This window comes from Botryllus schlosseri, chromosome 8 (genome assembly GCF_051294905.1).
Source record: "Botryllus schlosseri isolate E-star chromosome 8, Bs_hap1, whole genome shotgun sequence".
Classification (NCBI taxonomy): domain Eukaryota; kingdom Metazoa; phylum Chordata; class Ascidiacea; order Stolidobranchia; family Styelidae; genus Botryllus; species Botryllus schlosseri.
Window position 1 is genome coordinate 9,628,075 of NC_137243.1, and position 23,552 is coordinate 9,651,626.

The 23,552-nt window shown below is 41.8% G+C and overlaps 2 protein-coding genes across 6 annotated transcripts in view; both read right to left on the minus strand.

Moving 5' to 3' along the window:
- The window catches only part of LOC145445189 (tubby-related protein 3-like), a 28,380-nt gene extending 10,071 nt beyond the window's left edge, over positions 1-18,309 (minus strand). The window contains exons 1-7 of one of the 4 annotated variants that reach the window (XM_080323346.1): positions 16,608-16,758; positions 15,546-15,590; positions 15,160-15,238; positions 14,766-14,904; positions 13,115-13,294; positions 1,656-1,786; positions 246-512 (exon numbers count right to left, since the gene is read on the minus strand). In XM_080323346.1, the coding sequence (XP_080179472.1) occupies positions 246-512; positions 1,656-1,786; positions 13,115-13,294; positions 14,766-14,904; positions 15,160-15,238; positions 15,546-15,590; positions 16,608-16,627 (861 nt within the window). In that variant the 5' untranslated portion in view covers positions 16,628-16,758. Of the gene's footprint in view, positions 1-245; positions 513-1,655; positions 1,787-13,114; positions 13,295-14,765; positions 14,905-15,159; positions 15,239-15,545; positions 15,591-16,607; positions 16,759-18,100 lie in introns of those variants that run through there. The other 3 variants (XM_080323345.1, XM_080323344.1, XM_080323347.1) reach the window with 3 other exon arrangements.
- Positions 18,310-18,344: 35 nt separating this feature from the next.
- The window catches only part of LOC145445179 (myosin-6-like), a 29,661-nt gene continuing 24,453 nt past the window's right edge, over positions 18,345-23,552 (minus strand). For both annotated transcript variants that reach the window (XM_080323325.1, XM_080323326.1), the window contains 5 exons: positions 22,822-23,058; positions 22,413-22,583; positions 21,620-21,820; positions 19,607-19,774; positions 18,345-19,545 (listed from right to left, as the gene is read on the minus strand). In XM_080323325.1, coding sequence (XP_080179451.1) covers positions 19,534-19,545; positions 19,607-19,774; positions 21,620-21,820; positions 22,413-22,583; positions 22,822-23,058 — 789 coding nt within the window. In that variant the 3' untranslated portion in view covers positions 18,345-19,533. The remainder of the gene's footprint in view (positions 19,546-19,606; positions 19,775-21,619; positions 21,821-22,412; positions 22,584-22,821; positions 23,059-23,552) is intronic.

Sequence of the window (23,552 nt, forward strand, 5' to 3'; positions counted from 1 at the left end):
CACAAAAATATTACTATCGATTTCAGAAGACAAGAATACAATGATTGGAGAGAAAACTACAATCAAATCAAAATCAAATCCCACGGGATGTACAAGAAGCATATCATTAAAAGACTACAACTCTAGACACTACAATTCAAAACAGATTTTACATCTACCAGTCACATCTCTCCAACAATCATTCTAATGTCAACCCATCAAAATTTGTGAAATCACAGCATACCTCCGCAAGCACTAAATCTTACATATTCTGGTGCCGGGGCATCTTTAATGGCCGGATCAACCTCATACTCCGGACTGGGCGGCCTTTTATTTAAATACTCGATAGTCGTTGATTCATCCCCCTTGCTATTAGGAATAGCTTCCAGGACAATCAAGTCAGATTCGTTATCTTGCAATTCGGTACGCACAAAAACGTTTGAGTCCCCAACCGACGATGGCGTTTTGGGGCTTTTGAGAGATTTTGATGGAGGGAACTGATTGGCCCAGCTTACTTTGCGGCTGTTGTTGGCCTGTATGGCACACAATATTCAGATTTCAGCCTGTCGCCGAGAACATGTCACAAATTGATACAACCACAGATAGGCAAAGGAGAAAATCACTATACACAACCAATTTGACAGTAAAAATAACAAATAATTCAGATATATCCACCTGATACATAAGGATTTTAGCGTTTTAGCCCTTTCCACTGCTGTCATATCACTAAACCGACAAGATACAAAGCAGAGAATTTTTTCACGAAATATAAATATACAGCAACAGTCACTTAGTTCAGTTGAGTGGGATCTATCTCAACACTTGCAGAACGATTTCTATTAATATCATGCCGCTCTTGGCAATACCTTTAAAAATAATTCCACGATGCCACAGTGCCTTAAGGGTAAACAAGCAGAACCATATTTAATCAAACAATACAGAGTCAGAACAAAGGATGGCATCAATGAGATACCTCACGCATTCGATACTTGACAACACTGAAGATATTTAAGGCATATATTATCGGAACATAGGTTTAGTTGTTTTGGGCTAACAGTGCTAATGTGTGGTATAAGAGGTCCACGCACTCAATAAGGTACTTAAAATCAACACTGTAAGATTCTGAGTAGTTTGTCAACAGATAAGTCATCCAGGTACAGAACTCTGGAATCCCAAAAAGAATAACTTGGCATTGCTAAATTTATTCCGTTGAGTTTATCTCAAAGCAAAAATTTGAATCGCCATTATTGACAATTACCACCGACGATAGCCAGCCTGGATGCTTTCAGTGGATACATTTACCAATGCATGCTGCCTATGTTGATGCAAATTTGAAAACAAGGATAATTAGGATTCATTTACGCTATGTTGAGCCTTCTAACAACCAAATAGTCCAAAGCTGTAAGATGTCACAGTAGACGTAATTGGGAAAAGTCATCAGGCCACATCTCTCACAGATGAGGGGTAATCCTCCACATCTCAATAATTACGAAGGATTATGCTCACTTATATTTCAAGTGTAGCTGATAAGTGATTATTGAGTAAAACAATTCAGAAATTCCCTATACCGCTATGCGATATTGATATATTCAGGGATCCATGGTTTCTGGGAGCTAGCCTTTCAACTCAAACTCGCTGCAAGCATAAATACCACCAGAATCATAGCCGGAAAATACCTTGATTGCAGTTTTAGTAACTCCAGCAGAGTCTGGCCTGCTCGACAGTGCGGTGGGGGGTCTCGGTCCAATCTTCATTCCCTCGTCTTCATCATCGTCAGAGTCCTCAAAGTCTATCACCGTGTCGATTCCTGTAAAGATGGAGTAAGGAGTGACAAATGCTAAAAAGTGGAAGTTGTTAAAAACTTTGAAATAACCAATTGTCGCATTTCCAATATCAGAGTGAACCGACAGTAGTCTCGTTGACCCTGTTTGGATGTTTAGGTCTAGGAAACTGTCGTGCATGTACCGTACCCCAACCAAACATTTGATATAAAATTACCATCATATCGATCAAGTCCATTGAACTAGTGTGGGTGTGGGTGAGTATACCATATGTCATTCTACTGAACTTGTTTCTATTGTCAGTAGTTCTTCGATGATGCGTTTCATATTTTATAACATCTGTGACATTACGAAATCGTTTGTTCACTGGCGAATCACTCAATTTGCGCAAAATCCGCTCCAACTTCGGGCATAAACACGGCTTAGTTACCGAGCAGGCGGCATTACGATCTCGCGAAAGATAACGGGCCCGATAAATCACACGACCGTTACAGCTGTAACAATTCAAACCAAGAAACTAACAAAAATCCGAGCCGATTATGATAGAAAAGATTAGATAACCGGTCAAGATCGATGAAAGCACACAGTAATTAGTCATCAATCATAACTCTTCCGACTGTCAAGATAAATGGCTGATCGCGAGACGGCAATTATTCGTACGCCGTAAAGATTGCTGTATTACAAGAAAATTCGCATGTTCCCTTGAACATAGTGACGCAAAAGGTTGCTTACGTATAAATAAACAACCGAATGCCATCACGGTAGATTATCTATTGTCGTTTTGGTTACGGCGATTCCCATTTCCGATGGTACGGGCGAAATAGAATCAATAATTGTTATCAATGACGACACAATCCGCGGGGCACGCAACCGCTCAGCCCTGCCGACGTGACTAACGAACTTTCGGGCGATTGATAATGGAACGTACCCCTAAAAATGCCGGTAATCAAGAACGCATTATGACATGAAAGCCAAGCATAATAACGCCGTCCTTCCACAGATAATGGCGATCTCGTAAACAAAAATACCATTAGATCGGACGCAGGCATGAAAATAGCCTGTCGCATTAAATCGTAGAGCGTCGAAACCGACAATGGCCCTGCGCCGCGCATCAAGCCGATTGCGAATGATATTAGGTGTGAAAAATACGACCGCTAATGTCAGACATTGTCTCCTTTGCCAGTAAACACAGCAGTGTCGGAAATATGCCAGGTTGCAACCGCCGATTCCAGATCGAATTCCGTTGTTTCGAACTGTACGCTACAAATCATACTTTCGCGGTAATCGCCTACACAAGGTCACGAAAATGTCAACAGGCGTTCCGAAGAGAAATCGATTACTGGTATCTCATCGGGTCGCGTGACCAGAAACTGCCACCGGATAATTCTGATACCTCAAGGACGTAACCCGCCGGATCTGAATTGACAAAGTAGACGCGCCACTCCGGAATCGACTCCGGGTAAGATAAAAACAATTTATCACTGCGGCGATGACCCGCATGACGTTACTTCCCGTCCGAAACAAATTAAACACCATTAAATATTATCTAAGTCGTAAAACCGCTCTTTTTAGCGTCGCAGCTGCGGAAATGAGACATCTACCATTGTGCGTCGAATCGTGCTCGCGCCGACAAGATGCAAACATTCGCACCCGGCGAATCGTGCCTATAATCGCACGAATGGCTTATTCGCCCTTTGTGATAATTCAAAAGCCACGCTTCACGGACAGGAAAGGCGTGTTGAAATACCGCGGGCGCAATAGCTATCGAGGGCACATACAGCAACCCCACCACGCCACGCCTCATGTCAAAACTAATGATTAGGGTGAGGGTTCAAGTTTCAGAGAATATTCCGGATTTCAACGAAGAACGCGTCATCGTTTCCGCCCCGCTGCGTAGATAATTGAAAATAATATGATTGCGAGGAAATATGCAGGGTTGGGCTACCCAGCAAGCCGCGTAGCCTGTGCAGGGTTGCGGTTTCGCGAGCTTCAAAAAGCGAAATCAAGCGCGCTGCAGCGTACGTAAATCGCGTAGCGCTATCACAGTATTGACCTGGTCATGTATAGAATGGAATACGTTTTCGCACTTGCTACACAATCGACGAACTTAGCGCCGTAAGTAAACTAAGACGCGTCTATTTAAACCATCACGAGAACCTATATTTTAACATTCCGTGACACGAGACAAGTGCCGTAGCGCGTCACTACTCGGAGTCATTATTAACGCAACGCCGAAGCCTGTCTTACATAACGTCCCGACACGAGCTGTGCTTCGTCGCTAAGGTGGTCGAGATAATATTTTGCTCCGCGTGATGCAAAGTCACGCCGTACTGATGGAGAAATAGGCTATTATTATCTGACACAATTTAACAACATACTAATATCGAAATGAACACAAGGATCTTGCTTGCGATTGTCCCAGACGAGTGTCAGCTGAAAATGTTCGGGTTCATTTCGATATGAATATTTTATTCAATTGTATACTAATATTCAGTGCATTCAAGAGTCTCTGCTATATCATGTCAAACGATGACGTAGGTTTTAATACGGTAACGATTTACCCTCAACGAACGAAATATAATACTCATGAAGACAATGTTTCAGCTTCAGTTTCGGAGCCTATGCTGAACTATTCCGCAACGGCGGGTTCATAGTGAGGTCATATGAATGTAAGAATCGTAGCGACACATGTACGATCAGGACTGTACTCCTGTGACACCATGATTACAGGACAATGCTTGCAAAGTCTGCACTTCGGCGAAGGGTCGCCCAATCGTTGAAGCAGACTTGGACAACTAGAAAATTTTCATTGATTTATTAAATTAGAATTAGAATTATAGCTACACATTTTTCTCAAATTAGATTAGAATAATAATTAACGAATTCGCAAAAACGCAAGAAATATCAAGTTAAATTAATACCAAAATCAGAGTTTTCTTCTGATAAGCATGAGAATAGCAAATGCCTGTACACCAAGGCTGGTTCATTTCGCACTATACACCTAGTACTCCTGTATCATTATCAGGAAGACCAGAAATTAGATTAGAATTAAAAATGGAGCATGGAAACATTTCACAAATTAGATTACAATTACATTACAGGCATTTCCCTCTAATTAGAAACCTAGAATTATTCAGTTGTCCAAGCCTGCGTTGATGTAGTATGTGTGCTATGATTGATAAGTATTCCTCTTTAGTACCACACTAAAGTTGGCCCCGGAGCGCAGTTAGTATCAAAATTCCGTCATCGGTCAATACGGGATTAAAATAAAGCTGGTGTACTCATGCAGACACAGCCGTTGTTCTCGTCGCTGACCCTCCCATCACCTTGCACGAGTTGTGTTTACACACTCATCCTTGAGGCATCAGGAAAACACGGCAAGTCGCGGCAAAACAGAACAGGTATCCGACTTGCCCGGAATTATATCAGCAAGGTAAATACTCGGAGGCGGAATTTGGAAATAGTCAAATTCGATACGGTACAAGTCGCTGGGTACACGGATCATCTCGGTTAAAGTACGACAGTATAAAACGGTTGAATAGATGTCTATTGATGTTTTCGGAGAATACCGCTTTTGCTATGAATTGATTTCTGAAATTGTTAAAAAGCTACGGGGAGGGGTGGGGATGTTGACACAGTCGCGATATATAACATTCAATATGAATCGACATTTGCGTTAACTTTGCGGCCGCAGACCACAAGACCTTTCCGATTACAACAACTGCCATTCCTTAAAGAGTGGCTAGGCAAAATCGACATTTATGTTCACTTTGCCGCCGCAGACCACAAAACCTTTCCAATTACAACAACTGGTCAACAGCCATTCGTTAAGAATGGCTAGGCAAAATTATTAGCGATAATATTAGCAACGAGTAAAGGAAACGTCATCCTAGTCTCGTAAATTCAACGACTTCGTCGATCCAGGGGACACGGCACACACTTCTAATAAAAGTCAATCAGGAATCGATGACATATTAGTGCTTGTGTTGGGCACACAACACATGCCTAGTATAACCCGCCTTTGGTTGAAATCACGCCAACAAGATTCCGATATCGACGCAAAACAGTATCTTCGACATGCAAAATTATGACGTCACCAGGTGAGCGGCGACGTAGATTAGTATAATTGACCATTTTACGCGGATTCGGTACAAATTATCTTATATCTTTCTACAACAGGGGTGGGCAAACTACGGCCCGCGGGCCGCATGCGGCCCTCCACGCCGTTCTGTGCGGCCCGCGAGAGTCCAAATAAAATTATTAGAAATATTGATAAAATGCGTACTTAAAATCGAATTAATGCAGGGACTTGAATAAACTTTTTCTCATCATATTTCACCATGATAATTCAAAAGCAGTGGTTCTCAAACTGGGGGGCACACCCCCTTATGGGGGCGTGAAAGCATTTGAAGGGAGCGCGAAGCTGAGCTCAACTGAAATTTTTTTTCGCGCTTTGCGCGATTTACATCCCTTTCATAATTATTGCTCTGTATTTAGTCTGAATTTCATATTTAAAAAGCTCTCATCCGCAGTCGTAACCTTCCATGCCATAAAACTATCCGTTAGGTGTGCTAGCATCCTGGTTACGTTTTTTGATATGACGATAAGGCGGGCGCGAAATCTTTTACCATCATAAGGAGGAGGGGGGCGTGTCTTAAAAAGTTTGAGAACCACTGTTTTAAGGTAAATACTTCCTAGATTATTTTTATGTTTGATTGCTGGCGCGACAGCCCGATCTCAAGGCCCACGCAGATTGAAAGGTTTCAACTGAACATCACAGAAATCCTAAACGAGATTGACGTAATTCGGATAGCGAGTGTGATTTCTGATTGGCCACTCCAGTTTTAATTATTTCAGTACGTGTCTTAGGTAGATTCATTCTCTGAATGCGTAGAATTAGGATATATGTATTTTTTCTACACATAGTAGATGCGTGTTTGAAGCTAACATGGTTATGATATTGTCAGTATTGTGTGTCCTGGAAATGAACCAAAAGTGGAATTAGTAAATCTATGAGCAGATCGCTGCTCACATATTTAAATTTCAATCTTGTTCTAAAAATCGGGACAACCGACTTTCATCACTATAGTTTTGTCAACTTGGTTTTTGAGGTCGACCAGCCGATGAAATCTCGCCACTGTTTAAGACGCGTCTACGATATCATCAAAGCAGTGTTTGGATTGTTTTTAATAAGCATATATATTATCTCCATGTCCTCACTATATAATCAAATACCAATGTTGCGTTTTGGTTTATAATCCCAATTTTATATAGTGCGGCCCGCGAATGGATTCAGATGTTGAATGCGGCCCGCGAGCTCAAAAGTTTGCCCACCCCTGTTCTACAATGTACATTAGGGCTGTTCAAAAATAACTTTTTTTCCCGGACTCCAGCCATTCACTGATTAAATTGTCAGGTTACCCTAAAAAACGCTGCACACCAAATTTGGTTCGATTCTGACAAGTATAGGACTCCGCAGATCTAATTAAAAATTTTAATTTATTATGGAAAATTTTTAAAAAAATCAATTTTTTTTGCCAATCCCATCAAAATGTTGAGCTGTCTTTAAAGACGATGCAAAACAAATTTGACTCAATTCCAACCAGTAGAAGCGGAGTTATGTGAGTTTTTCGATGATAATTCTCGGATTATCCACTGATCAAGGATAATCCGAAGATTATCATCGAAAAACTCACATAACTCCGCTTCTACTGGTTGGAATTGAGTCAAATTTGTTTTACATCGTCTTTGAAGACAGCTTAACAGTTTGATGGGGTTGGCAAAAAATTTTGAAATTCTATTTTTTTAATTTTTCCTATTAAATAGTATATTCATATTGAATATGAAATATGAATATACTATTTAATTGTATATTGAAGTTCTGTACCTCCAAGAAGCTCTTCTAATTTTTCCTAATAAATTAAAAATTTTAATTGGATCTGCGGAGTCATATCCTTGTCAGAATTGGACCAAATCACGTGTGCAGCGTTTTTTAGGGTAACCTGACAATTTAATCAGTGAATGGCTGGAATCCGGGAAAAAAGTTATTTTTGAACAGCCCTAATGTAGGCTACATGTGCAGTCTAAGTATATCAGTATCTTTTCGCAACAAGAAACATCTGGACTACAATGCTCAAAGGGTCGTAAAGAGCTTTCCACCCGTAAATCGTGGCGCACATGGCACATCGTTAATCGAGTCATCATGAATTCAGGCAGAATATATGTAAAATGTTACATGATATAATACAGTGTATATTCAAATATTTATCTTTCTATAATTAGAAACGAATCTTGTTTCCACATTTTAGTCTGACGTCTGGCACATTTATTATTTATAAAAACTTGTCTGTATTTGCTGAGTTGCCGTTCCTTTTGTCGATCCTATACCTCGAGCGTACCGAAAAGGTAGCTCAAGAAGACCAACTTTGCAGCTGGTTGTCTTTGCCACTGAGTCACATCACGATCGCCGTATAGGTCCACGATTTAGCTAAGCCAGAGTAAGCGACTTGTAGCACGATATAACTCCGAGCGCATACACCCCAAGACCAATACGGCGATTGATAGCCATTCGTTTTGAAGCCCTGCAGCCAGTCCCCACAATGACAGCCATCTGTCACTGTAATTACAATCAATCAGATATTTACGCAGTTTACGACCGAAACATATAAAACGATAAATATTCGGGTTAGGAGTTAGGGATTGGGTAAGGCTTTAGGGCGAGGGGCGGCCAGGTGCTGAATTCACTCGTAACCGACGTGTTTAAGAGACTGTCACTGTAGTGTACAATAACACGAATCGCGAACACTCGCCAGCCAGAGCAGCGACAGATCACTAGCCTATCGTTTCATTAATCGCTTCAAGCCACTTGAACGCGATAATCCCATTCGCGTCGGGCCGTGAGTGTCGCTTGTCGAGGCGAGTGCGACAGTCAATCAGCGGGACGCGCGTAAAATCGATGCCGGAGATTTCATTCACAACAGAAATCGATACGGGGCATCATCGATTGGAGCTTCGCGGTTCACATTCAAAAAGTGTGCGTCAAAGCTAGTCATAGCGCGAAAATAGAAATTACGCGGAAACGGGTCCTTCATGATTTCGCGGCGGCTGAGCAATATCATTTCGCAGCTATCGATTCAGCGGCGCTCGCCTGACAGGCTGATTCCGTTGGATCGAAATAAAATCAGGACGGGAAAGCACGCGGCAATCATTTTAAAGAGCGTGGCAATTCATGCCCGTGGTCATCGGGAAATGTCGAGTAAACACTGGTAGAGCAGCGCTGTTCCGGTGCGGTATTTACAAAATTTATGGAGCGGAAGATGATGGCAATATCATATGCTTTAGCTGTCACGCATCACTGCGGAAGACGAACTAAGTTGATCGAAATAACCCACCCCACGAGCAAGTGGCGTTCAGGCGCGATGACCCTGCCGCATATAAAGTGAATGTGATGTCCGTTCTGAATATAGATCAAATGCAGGAACACGACGCAAGTCGACTGTTAATTACTCAAATCGACACAACCGTTGCAATGACCCGCGATGACTGCCGGTTTCGTATGAAACAACAGTGCAACAACCGCAATAAACCCAAGCATCGATCACAAAAATATATTTTGCGACCCGTTCGCACGTAGGCGATACTCGCTTGGGTCTATAAAGTTGCGAGGTGCAAAATTGTGACGGTGACGAAATAATGATGAAATTAGAGGAACAAAAATCTAAATCACCGGTTCACGTAAATTAGTACCTCGAGATGATACGCGGTATGCAAAAGGTTGAGAACCACTAATTCGGTATCTTGAATGAACTTGGACGCAGCTGGTTCGGCATTGCACCGCAATTTCGAAGAATCCATTACAGCAAATATCAATACATAGCACGGGTGCAATCAGACAAATATAGACGGCTGGGACGATAGATGATAAGCCTTGCGCAGAATGCTTTTGGGTCCGTATTTTACCATTTAAGACAGAAACAGGCTACGGATTGGACATGGATTCTATTTTATCGAACAGGATTGGACAGTACGGACACCGAATGACCATGATCGTTACATCTCCAAAAGTATAGCTACGCCCAAGAATTCGATCAGCCCCGAAAAATCACCAATAGCGCATTTTAATACCTGGAGAATCCGGATCCAAATACTCCCATCACATTCCCGACGCCCAGGGTTATGTAGATCTACTCCGGCACGCGTCACACCACTTTGTTTCGCAAGAGCCAACGCATCTCGCAGTACACAGTCGAACGCAATTCAGACAATAATATCTCCCCACTTCCGTCGCCGATTCGACACGGTGTTTAGCTAATCGACCCGGCCGCGAGCCAGATAAAAGACTTACCACTGCGGCGCGGGCTATTAAAATGTCATTAATCATCCCCCGCCTTCAATTGGCGATCGCCGCGGACAAGTTCGCAGATGGAATCGCGGGTCGTTATCTCGCCGTGACGCGCTGGCCGCATTTTTATTGATAGACGGCGCGGGGCTAAATATTTACGATTTGGAAATGCGGTTCCGGAAAGCTCATTGCCGATCAGATAACGCTTCGGCACGAGGCGGAAGATGCGCCCGCAAATCGTTTGAGAACGGCATTGCGTTGATGGCCGGTAACTAATTGGATAGGCCGAGATTAACGAGGCGATGCCGGAAGAAAAACGGCCTTGCCGGGCACCTGACTTAGATGTTAAGCCGCATTTAGGCAGATGATGTCAAAGTAATCTGCATTACTACTCAAGTTAAATTTCTACTTAAGTATACAAGTATTAAGTAGCGAGAAGTAGAATTTGGTGAAGGCGTCGAATACTATTAGTGGTAAAATGGAACAAAGACGTATCTATGACTGATACCTACACTTACATAGCAATTTCCGAGAATGTCTACCGCTAAATATGATAAAGAGCTTCTTGGTGTTCCAGAAGCTCAATATGGAATTGAATAGTATATTCACATGGAAATAACCCCAGAAAATTCCGGATGATAAAAGGGCCGTTTCGCCCAAATAATATTATGATATTTTACTCACAAAGGTGATACAAATCAATCCAAAAACTGCTTTCTACTTTACAAAAATCAACCTCCAAATAGTAAGTATAGTAGTGTTACTGTGGTCAGTATAATCTGAAAACATAACTTAGGAGTTGAGCAGTCCAAGTAGGCAAAACATAATCGAGTTCTCCCGTAAAGTAGAAGCACTTCGTTACTAGCCACCGTTACGTTTAAGTATGGGCCAAAGCGAAATACGCCTGATTGTAGGAATAGGACGTTTGTCTTTTTGTGCTTAATGTTTTTGCTGCATATACACCGATTCATGTAGCCTATGGCAGCGCATGATACACATACACACTATATGTGCAATGTGCATACTACATATGCGTACATGTTCAATGTGCAATTGTGCATACGCCGCCGGACAAGGAATTCGAATGGGACTCCGCTGTTCAATTCAGGCCCGAGCGAAATCGAAACACTATTTGTCAAACATATTTAAAAATTAAACACCAGCATTACTTGAAAATACTGGCATCTTCAATGAGGCGCGCTGTGTACTGTACAATATAATCCTATTCAACAAGCCCGCACGCGCCAAGGACTCGCGTTTCTATATTGGATCTTTGACCTCGTAAACTGATCTCGCAAATCAGTCAACATGGTTATTGAAAGCTTTCCGTCAAATGAAAACCTCTCTGCCTGATGAGAAAATATGTTGAACATCAGATGTAATGGTTCCCGTCGATTTTTTAGAATCATACGGTTGGATATTCGAAAACCCCGATTCGATACGAAATCCCGGATTCGAACCGTACGGCATCAAAAAGGCTCGAATCCATTTCGTATCATTGATTCGTATTGTCCATCCCTAACGACCATCGCCGCGCTTTCTCACGGGAAAGTCTCGACTTCATTCGGCATGTTTTAGAAATCGATGTTACTTACGGCGGAATTACCTTAGTGTGCGCCGTATATATTCACACCCACAGCCTACCGCAGCATAATCAATGATTCGACATACGCAACTGCAGGGATGTGAATTTCCCATCAGGATGACACATTATTTCGAGTCAACGCCACTCAACGCCGTTATCAGCAGTCCGATTGTCACGTAACAATACTTTTTAATCCCGGCGCAGCCAACAACAACACGGCCTATACTTCGTTTTCGCGGAATCCGACAAGCGATTAGAGTCAAACTTATGTAAGCCCGGTACGTAGGCATCTCAGTTATTTCCGTCGGTGTCACGCATGCGCGACTACGCGAGACAACACAGATTATCACCGCCACATCCGTCGCGGTGCCGAAATGGTTTAATGTGAAAGATTCCGTCGGCTGATTTTTTATTTTTTAATTTCCATTCCTCACCTTACGTGATGGAATTTGAGAGGCAATCGCAAACGAAGCCGCATCAGTGTCACTGATAGTGGATTGCACCGAAAGCCAGTGTTATTACTTCCTTAATGGCCAATAAAAATCCTATCGACCGCCTGTATCAGCAATAACGTTCAAATAAATGCTTTTTAGTCTTGTGATTGATGGCCTTCAAATATCCAGGTGAGTACCAGACTACCGTCAACGCAAAACGCTGCATGATTACTATCAAAGGAATTTTGCCTCCCCTTCCTGGCTGTTCTTACGGCGTGTTTACAAAAATGTCCAGAAAAAGGAGAAGCATAGACATAAAAAAAATAACCGAATAAGCAAGATCGAACACTTTTACACAGTGCATTATAGGCTGAGGTGGGCGTTAGATTGAGAGATCGTACTTGGTCGTTTCGATATCCATCTATCTGTTCATTACATCACATTGTGTCTTTCGGCGTGTCGCCCTGTATATTTCGTTTCTTGAACGGATAAAAAGAACCGCCGATTATGATTATAGCCAAGGTTACTAGATTTGTACCTAATTATGTTCCAACATAAGGGCATAACGAGTCTAGAGTGTTCCCGGCACCATATGACATTATGTCTGCACTGCAAAAACGCGCATAACAGGATAAATAATACATTGGCTACTTATTTGGAAGCGTCGAGAAGCAAGTGGCATATACTTCGCAGCCCTCGGTTATGTCTTTCACGGGCCTGATCGGCGAAGACTGGTGCTGAATTTTTAATGTCCCAATGAAGGGACGCCGCGAGATTAGGAAGTCTGTATAGCAGATAAAAGTTTTTTTTTCCTTAAACCGGAAGTCGGGTCGCCAAACGTCTTTGTCCGACCCGACACGCAACGGTGTTGTCGGGAGCACGAATTAGGCTGAGATTGAGATCTCGTAAAGGGCCTGGCCTTCTATGTTTAACAGTGTGACGTCATTGTCCCCCAATGTCATTACAACCAACCGCGCGCCCCACTCGGACCTACCCGCGTCTTGCAGTTTCTTCTGCGTGTCCGTGGTTCTCTCTTCGCGGTAGATTTCAGGCGGCGGGCTCTCGAGTTCGTCGTATATGTTGTTGGTAGGTTTCCGACTGCCTCGCACTATAATGGTGTTCGTGGGCCGCTCGTCATCCGATTCGATGGCGGGGTTGTCGTAGCCATTCTTGGCTGGAAAGAACATGTATAGAATTCGCGACCGGGCGTGATTTTCGACACTCCGTCATATCCAAGATACTAGACACGACGCAAAATCGCAGCAGACAGATTAACAACGATTCAATTCGAAAAATTGACGCGCGCGAAGCGGGAAGTCATGGATACCAGTTTTACTAATCAGGTCTTTGGTCTGACCCGGCCGGGGATTGAACCCACGACCTACCGTCAAGAAGCCTGACGCTTCACCATTACGCTGTCTTGTCTCTGCGTGACACTTTGGGTAGTGGAATGTGCATTCAACTGCCCATGGCCTATATGTTTGGCGCTTACGCCAAGGATATGTAGATTGTAGATAAGGTGACGGTAACGAAACCGAAAGCAACCGAACCAGTAGATTCGGTACGAATATAGCGGTTGCTCCACCATGATCATCACGAACAACTAAAGACGAATACATGAATCCCATAGAGTTCACGCAAAAGAATACATATGCTATAACTGCAGTCTTTCTTGTGATATATTCAAGCCAGACCGTGTGATGTCTAGTTTAGCACGATTATCCACCCGTGCGCCGTCAGCGTGTAATTCGATCGCGATTGTTACGGGACAATACAAAAACGATCGGAATGACGGGAGTTGCTCGAAAGCGAAACGGTTGTAACCCGATCTATGAACTCGACACATACTCACAATATAATCCACTCTTAATGGTTTCGGGTTGAGATTATGCAATCAATCTCAAACACTGAACAACTTAATCCCCCGACACACACATAGCAATAATCGATAAATGTGTAATGGTGCATTGTAACATCAAGCTATTTGCATTGAAAATCCATGAATGTTAATATACAGTATTTATATCTACATACTACCAAATGATTAATCTCATATATATATATATTAACACAGATTCGTGACAGCCAGAATCGGATTTCCTAAAGTCATTATACAGATCTTTTGTATTCAACTGAATATCACTATTACACAGCACAATCTCAAAGGTGAAAAGCACAGATCAAATAATGATATTAATGGTACTATGTGATGAACAATAATAATCAAAAGATAGAATAAGGTCAAATAAAGCCATTTCTATATTACATTACAAGCCAACCAAGGAATACGTATGTCTCTTTCAAATCAGTAAAGAGCCAGCATATATAGAGTGGGAATTGGGTTATTCAGGTGCAATTTCAGAGAATAAAGCAGGTACAAGAATTGAAAAGCAATGGATATACATTATGGCCACAACATTCTAAATGCCAAATGAAAGCAAATGAAGTTACACAATTTCATCTCAAATTCCAACTGTCTGTCCACCTTGTAGATCTAAGTCGCATTCATCAGTTCTCGTACAAGATGAATTATGGAGCAAGAGACTTGTATTACTCGCTTTGTATTCATTGTCAACTGTGCTGCATCAGAAATACTGCCCTCCTGTGCCTACCATATGACAATCTCACATTAGACATTCTGTCACCTGTGTTGTATTTGTCGGTATCAACGTTTCTTTTCTTTCGAGTCCTTGCTTTGGCTGAAGTAAGTCTTGGTTGATCGGTCGGTTTCATCATCATTTGTTCCTGCTTCCGTCGACGCTGCTGCATCTGTTCCCGTTGTTTCTGCGGCAAGCAAGGAAATACTAAAGTTCGCACCAAAACTAATCGTCAACAGCCTGACGGCAGAAAAAATTGCCCGTGGAAAAAAAGCCCGATGGATATCAAATCTTATTTATAACTCGTAAACTTAGTGCGGATGAAGCAAAAAGATAAACACACTCGACAACATCCACATCGCGTCGTTAAAACAAAGAAAAATAAACAAGACACATCCACATCCAGTGCTGATTACAGCAAAATTATGGCACATCTGCTAACCTGTTCTTCAAATCTTCTATCTCGGAGTGACTTATTGCTCATTGCAGACAGCGGCCGCATGTCATCTTCCTCCATAATGCTGTAAGAAAACATTTTGACATCAGACTATGCAACACCAATGCTGTATCACACTATCGCAGTGTGGTAAAGTGCCAGCTTCCATTCAGCGAGAAATATAGCAAATACGATTGATCATTTGATAGCATGGTACATACATTGGAGTGCATGCAAGGCCAATATCGCAATATGGTGTTGAAGGTGCAAAGATAGCTGCTGACGATGATGTTTAGTTCAAGGTTCACCGTCTAATCAGCAATTGATACATTGATAGTGGGTGTCGGGCAACACAAGAATGGATAGCTAACCTCATATACAAAGAGACTCACCTGCCGGGTGGTCCTTGGTTAGACCAGGCGTTTGGAGACTGGGCACTGAAATAAATTTGAAAATAGATCACTGTCATGCAATTAAGACGAGGCATATTCTGTATTAGTGTCGTAGCATGACAAAATAATACCCACATTCTAGTAAACAGGTAATAATGGGGTGGTGAAATGGTCTGTTAAACACCGAGATTATATCAGTAACGATGCAAAACAGAAAAAATGTGTGATGATTTTCGGCAGACACTGTTTCAGGACAGACAGCAACAATTCATAATAACCATAAATATTGGAAAATTGAATTACATTGATCAGCTGAAACCTCATGAAATGGACCATTTTAGCTTTCATCAAAAGATATTGTGTCTTGTCTGCAGAATATTGCAGAAAACTAGACACAGGAAATTGACAAAAGGGGTCTCTTGTAGACTGGACAATAGATGTTGAAAATTTGTTCTTACTGCGAACACCCTCCATTGCATGAAAAAGTCATGAGTAAAACACTGTAATTGAATAGTGTGACACAGCTATTTTTGAAGTAAAATTGCCGGCTTGGTGAGGGCAGTGTGCAAATTAACTTTAGAAAGACCAGTTCAAATATGTATGTAGGCTTGCCTTTAGAATAACAGAAAGAGCACTGTATTTGATGGTCAATGTGACAATTCAAGTATTTATGATCAGACTTGACGTTTGATGGTGATAACAAACATTGATTTAACATGCACATTGCACAAATGCACAATCACAATTAAATTTGTGAATTCAATCACTTAATGTTGCGCAACATTTCAATAACAAATCCATTGTCGATGTAATTAATTACTGGATTTCTGTTCTCAATCTTTTTGACTACCAGCAGTTGACTAAGCTCATAACTAGTCTACTTAAATACAGATTCAAATACTTGTTATTCTTTTGGGCATTTGGGCAATAGTTCACCCGAATAGTAAGAATAGTTGCTATCATAACATCAGTCAGGAGCCAAAGTAAGCTTTGAATTCCATAAGTAGAGGAATTATTAGAGTAATAGTGAATACAAAATTCAGCTAGGGCGTAATTACATACCTTTGTAATCCACCATACATCGCAAAAAATCCTTAGCTAACCAATACGCAGATTTCAAATTACAGTATACCCTAATTCATTACCCTAAACAAACAGAGCTATTAAGAGAATACAATTCATGTCAAGGAAGCTTGAAATGAAGCTGACATATAATTACATTGTTTACATAAATATTTATTCAACATTTTGCATAAATAGAAACCAGTCAATAGCTTTCACTTTGCCCCAACATGCTTGACGTGAATATTAAACCAGTAAGGTAAAAACATTAATTATGCTATGACACAAATCACAAGGTATCTGAAAGAACCTCCAACTATGTATTTACATACATCTGGCATACTTTTGTGTATCATTCTTCAATTTCGCAACCAAATGCTTGAGAAATCTTGGGCTCAATACAATTCAGCAGTTCAATTTAACGTATTAACTAGACCATTACAACATATATACTAGCAATTCTAGACTACAACATACTAGCCTTTCGCCCAAAACTACCGCTAACACAAAAAATTAATGCTATTTTCTTTCACAGGCCATATTTTCCACAAGTAGAATAGGCCTGAACATTTAAAAACACCTATGTGCCTCGAGAAACAGCAAGTGGTCATATTAGTCACACCCACCCTGGCAGAACGCTCGCTAGTCTATATAAGATAGATAGAAATGAGCCTGCATTCGTAAATGAATGCTTCAATGTGCTCGGACGTGTGGTCTCTAGATCTAACACCTACCTCTGCCTACTGATATCATAATAAACATTATTTGTGCCCGACATAGTGGCTAACTTGCGACAACAGTCGACAGGTTCCCTGCGACAACCGCAACGATTCCAAAGTCTTGGTATATCGCATACCCGAATTGTTGCGCCAATGCACCTAAATTTTATATTCTAGGGTCTGAATGGGGTTGATAAAAAAGCTACAGGCTGAGACATGAGGTACGGTAGGCCAACTGGGAGTAGAGTCACAAATTGAAACTTACTAGAGCCCATGAGCTATAGCCTACCCAGGATATCAGGCATAGGGAATCAGCGATTAAGTTTCAAGGTGAACTTTATTAATATTACCAGTAACGTACAAATGCAAACCAGTCAACAATACAAAGACTGAATGAAGAGAGATTGCCCACATACATTGCACTTACTCTTCTGCGCTTACTTTTCAGTCAGTGTGCATGCCTCTGATTTACATGTTCTAGGTCAAGGTCAAGGTGGGTGTCAGATCGAAAGGCTACTTCATGTGGCTTGGACACTTTCCTATATTTTCATTGTATCCCGCTTTCATAGTGATTCAAAAATAGAGAAATGATAATAAAGGTATTAAAACACCAAGTACGTACTACGTAGGCGTCATCTGCTGATTTACAGTTGTGTACACCTCTCTTACGCCTGATATACCCACCTAACCTCGACTACAGTTATTTTATTACCACTACTGCTAATAGAACTTCTACTACTACTACTGTTCCTACTAATACTACTGTTACGATACCTGAACCAGATGACAACAAGCCTGCCACCTCCAGTCCTTCCTGTCTCCTGATGCAGTAATCACTCACTTGACTCTGAACTTGCGAACTGCCGACAACTTGTGTGACCGGATATTCACAACTAGCACCTTGTCCAATATTACGTCAACCAATCAAGCGCTGAAAATTCCCGGTAATGCGACCATCCCTTACACCCAGTCAGCTCAGAATGCGTTATTACTATGAATCATCGTGTCACCGCGACTGTAATGTTGACTGCATTTATTTATTAAATTTACTTTTTTCTTAGGGGTGAAAGGTCAAGAATGGAAGAATCTATTGTTGCGTGTTGCTATGCCAACGTCACGTGATGTGGTAATCGGCGAGCCACATCGGGCTAACAAACATAGCTCAGCGAAGTAGCAGTGGTGTCGAGTCGCCGCGTCGTGGGTGATGTGCTGGGTACGGATGACTTCGTAGTGATCTATTCGACTTCCCCCAAGACAGCAGCCCCAAGATTATGAATAGAAATCACCAAATTCGGCGTTCTTGACGATTCAAGTAGGTCTAACCTTAATCCTTTTTTATAGCTGTAATGCTGAATGTAGCAGGACCCATAAATAGAGGAGTTAAGCACTCGACATCCTAGTGAGTCATCTTAATGTGTAACCTAAATATTTCGAAAAATGATTTTCAGCAACAGCGGCATACAGTACCCGTATAACATGACAATTCGCCTATGTACATGAAATTAATCTACATTTCCTCATGCAGTCTTGGTCGCAACACCAGCAAAATGTGCTCGGTAATTTCTATATAGTGTATATAAATAGGCTCACTGATTACACGGCCACGTTTGGATCGACCAAGGCAGAGCGCTTCTTGGTCGGATGAAACAAAGTCACTACAGTTTCCCGATGACGAAGATTATATAGATGCTTTGGTTACGAGACCTACATAAAATTTTGGCAATTCGAAAGTAGGTTCAATTCAATTTTTCACCATCAGAAGGGGGCTGCGGCAATATTTTCCGGATCCGTTGCAAAAAGGGACGCAAAAATACGATCGCCTTTTCATAATCTAATGACTCGATCACGTAAATGGGGGGTCGCGGAACACACAATTTTATCGAGGCTCGAAGTTTTAAGAAACACTTCCACAAAGCAGACATGCCAAAGTCATAGTAGGAAATATGGAAGACACAAATTTTCGATGAAATCTCCGTCCGACTGCGACGCCACAAGTGCGACCTCGCTCTTTTGAAATCCAACCGTGCATCCAGCCTTCCCAGAATGCTCTCGCAAACGTAAATCTATACGTGTAGACTACGTCAGAAACAAGTGTATAGCTGTTGCTTGCAGCAGCGTATGAACGATAAATGAAGCTTGACGATATATTATACGGAGTGCTTTATAGGTGCTAGGTGAACAACTTTGTGGCGCGGGTGAGAACTGGTTCATTCCACCCCCTGAAATAGAATAAAATATATTATGTACGGTCTAGGTTTTGCTAAAGGAATCTTGCCATGCCTTGTAAGAGGATCCTAATTTTCCGCCTAATCCAGACCCAACGCTTTCTCTAGCCTTGCTTCTCAGCTTCGCCAAGGCCGATTCTGCCATTTCCGCTCTTTCTTCCGCGTCGTCTAGTTCGTGCGCGAGTTTCCTATACTTTGACAAATTCACGTTCGCCTGCTCCTCCTGTAATTACGTGATATGAGATATGGTTCCCGTTTGTGGTTTCTAAATAATCTGTTGACACTGCATGCTATTAGAGCTGACACACGACGAGACGGACTTTTCCAATTGGCGGTGGATGAAACACAGATGGTCAAAGTAGTTGCCGTATCTACTCAAATAGAGGTAGAAGTATTGCCGTATATTTCTACTCCGTTGCAAAGTGGATATATTCGAAATTGCAAGATGTGCTTTTGTCGCCACTAGCGCCAAATAGCACTAGGTACAATCAAGTTCTTGTGCCAATTTCACTCTTATAAGTGATGAACACATATCCAAAACTACTTTTTACTGTTCAAATTCTAAAGTATGCCTAAAAAAAGTTGAAAATAAAGCGCAGAAGTATACACTGGAAGCTAGCCTACAGTATCCACTTGGATACTCCAAAAACGTAGACGTACCACGTTCCATCATGATCATCCCCCATTAATATAATGCAAATATACCCCGATGCTATACTTTCTCCTGGACAGAAGTCAAAAAGTGAATACATTTGCTCAGAAATCTGTTGAAGCAGAAGTGTAAGTAGCCTAAAGGAAGTTGCTACAAATGTAGAAGTATGATTCGTTACTTCAATGCAGTGTTGGGATCAAGTCACTACCTTCGAGTCACGAGTCATTTCGAGTCATTCAACATTTTGACTCGAGTCAAGTCAAGTCAATCGATTTTCGAAGGTGACTCGAGTCAAGTCAAGTCAATCGATTTTTGGAGGTCACTCGAGTCAAGTCAAGTCAAGTCACGAGTCAAGTCACAATTCAAGTCAAGTTGCCTTTTCGAAGTAAGAGGTATGATTACGCCATTGCATCTTGCGAGCTGTCTGGAATACAGATTAAGTGGTCATTGGTTCCGAACGAATATATAGTTGAATATACACGCAAGAAGGCGCTGTATCACTCGCATATACGTTGAACTGTTAAACTGCGTAAGTAATTGCATAGCCTCAGTTTATAGTTACTAGCCAAAGTAGAGAACCGAGAAACGAATTGATAAGATGCAATTCATTACCCATTTACAAATTGATTTGATATAATTCGAGCCTGCGCCAATGGTTGAGGAGTATATAATAAACTATATTAGAATTCAATTCCAATAAAACATGAGGTTTGGTTAAGGCTAAGAACGGGAAACAGAAATAGACATTTTGCTACTAAATTACTTTATTACTAGCTTACGACGTAAGCTATAAGCTTCAATAATATCGTATGCGGTCAATTTATTTGTGACAGAACAATGGAGGCTCAGTAAAACGCACGATCACTGAATCACGGGTTACACCAGCGTTTCGCGAACAATCCGAACATATGCAAGATACAGTGATTTTTATCGACACCGATTACTTGACGACTTGAAATTGACTCGTGAATTTTGCTCCGAGTCACGAGTCAATCCACATTTTTGATACGCCGAGTCAAGTCAAGTCAAGTCATTTTGGCCAATTAAGTGACTCGAGTCAAGTCAAGTCATACGAAAAAAGTGACTCGAGTCTGACTCGAGTCAAGTCATGACTCGAGTCATCCCAACACTGCTTCAATGCGACTGATCGCATCCGCATTATGTCACATCATTCTATTATTTCACTAATTTTTCGCGGAGATGCAACTCGATAGCATATAGTTAATGACGCACCAGAACAGCATCAACATCCACCCCTAGCATGTACCACCATATCCACGGATGTATTTGCATTATCTCATTCACACCCTATGGAATCGGTGAAAATGTTGCGTTTGTACCCTTGCACCCTATGCTACAGTGAAACGCTATAATGGCGGGCGCTTTGCGTTTGTGTTTACGCAGTTAGACACTGACCGCTTCCTCGCATTGACGCTTGTACGTCTTCACTTTGACTTGGAGTTTCTCGACGAGGTCCTGCATTCTCAGAAGGTTCTTCTTGTCCTCGTCGGACTGATACGTCACTTCCTTGTTGCGGCGCTCGGCTTTGCGGAGAAGTTTCGACGTTTCCACGTGCCGACGCTGCTCGGCGTCGACCTCATTTTCAAGCTCCCGAACCTGTTTTGTATCAAGGAAGTTTACGACCTCTTCACGATACAACAGACTCACAAAGGGATATAATTATCATTATCGATCACAAACATCTCGCATTGTAACTCGGTTGAAGTAGGGCCAACATGCATGTACCATTTCTTATCCATAGTTACCGTCATTTACTCAATTGTTTCGGGTTGATTACTCTCCTCTGCATGATAGCGAAATGAGATCGTAATCACTTGATTTTGTTAAGAAGGGGGCATTCTGTGTTACACTTGTACTTTCCATGTATTTCATTTATACATTCCTTTAATCAACTACAAATCTGCATCTATTGGAGTTAATACATTCAAATACAGCAACAGAAATAATTCTATTGGGCGACTTCGACACCAAAATAGCAAACGCGGCCGTTGACTATAATTGCTTTTTATCGGATATTGGACATTATCTATTCTTAACATTTCACATCACAACGTGAATAGGACTCTTACCGAATCGCTAACAAATAATGCATTCTACAGCCTCACCGGTTTCCACATAGTGCGAGGCTATAAGTGCATTTTACGACCCTATCAAATAATCTATACTACGTGCTCGTAAATATACCCACCCTGGTCTCCAATTTCTGCACTTGTTTTCTGCCCCCTTTCAGCGCGACCTGCTCCGCTTCGTCCAATCTCATTTGAAGATCCTTGACGTTCTGTTCCATGTTTCTCTTCATTCGCTCCAAATGCGCGGACTGGTCCTGTTCCTTCTTCAATTCCTCGGCCATCATGGCGGCCTGCGTCGGCGAAAAGTGAAGTGAGCCACGCGTGGAGGTGGTCAAAGTATTGAGCGTCGCTACTCAAGCATAAGTAGAGGTAGCACCGTAAATTTCTACTCAATTACAAGTAGAAGTAGCATTTTTCAAAGTAAGATATGAAATGTCAGAAAAGTACTAAAGTAAAAAGCTAAAAAAATAGATTCGGTAGAAGGGTTCGCACAGAAATCGAGATAAAATCGAATTGCGATTAGCTCACATCGGTGATGGCCTTCTTCGCTTTTTCTTCGGCGTCCCGTTGCTCTTGCACGGCCTCTTCCACATCGGACTGCATGGTCTGTATCTCGCCTTCCAGCTTTCTCTTCTGGTTGATAAGCGCGGTGTTCTGCGCGTGGAGAAGATTCGCCCTCTCGCTCACTTCCATCAGCTCGCCCTCCGCGAGTTTTCTGCCGCGCTCCGCTTGCTCAAGCGAGGCGCCCATCTCCTCAAGTTCTGCCTGTGGTGTCAACGCGGAGGTCAGGCTAAATATGACATGTCCCACACAGGTGCAAGAGGTGTTTATATATTGTGCAATGGATCATAATGAACCACAATGATCATAAAGAATAATAGGAACTGGCAATGCGGTACCAACATATTCCAAACACACACACACCCCCCCCCCCCTTCCCTACCCAAACACACTTCATACATCTCCAAACATGGCAACTGGGCAACGCATTCTGAAAATACCCAGAAATGATGTCCTAGTGTTGTATAGCCCAGACACACATCGAAAATCCGGCTGGTGAGTTTTATATTTCCAAAAATTCGTAGTCAATGTACTAACTATATATGACGTAATAACTATAAATGACTTCATAACGCACAATTCGCAATTTTCTGACCAGTAAAAATTGCGTTTATCTATTCAATCGTTCGGAACTATAGGTCTAACGCTCTCGAAATATAGAAACTATACGATGCCACTAGCTTCACACTGTAAAGCAT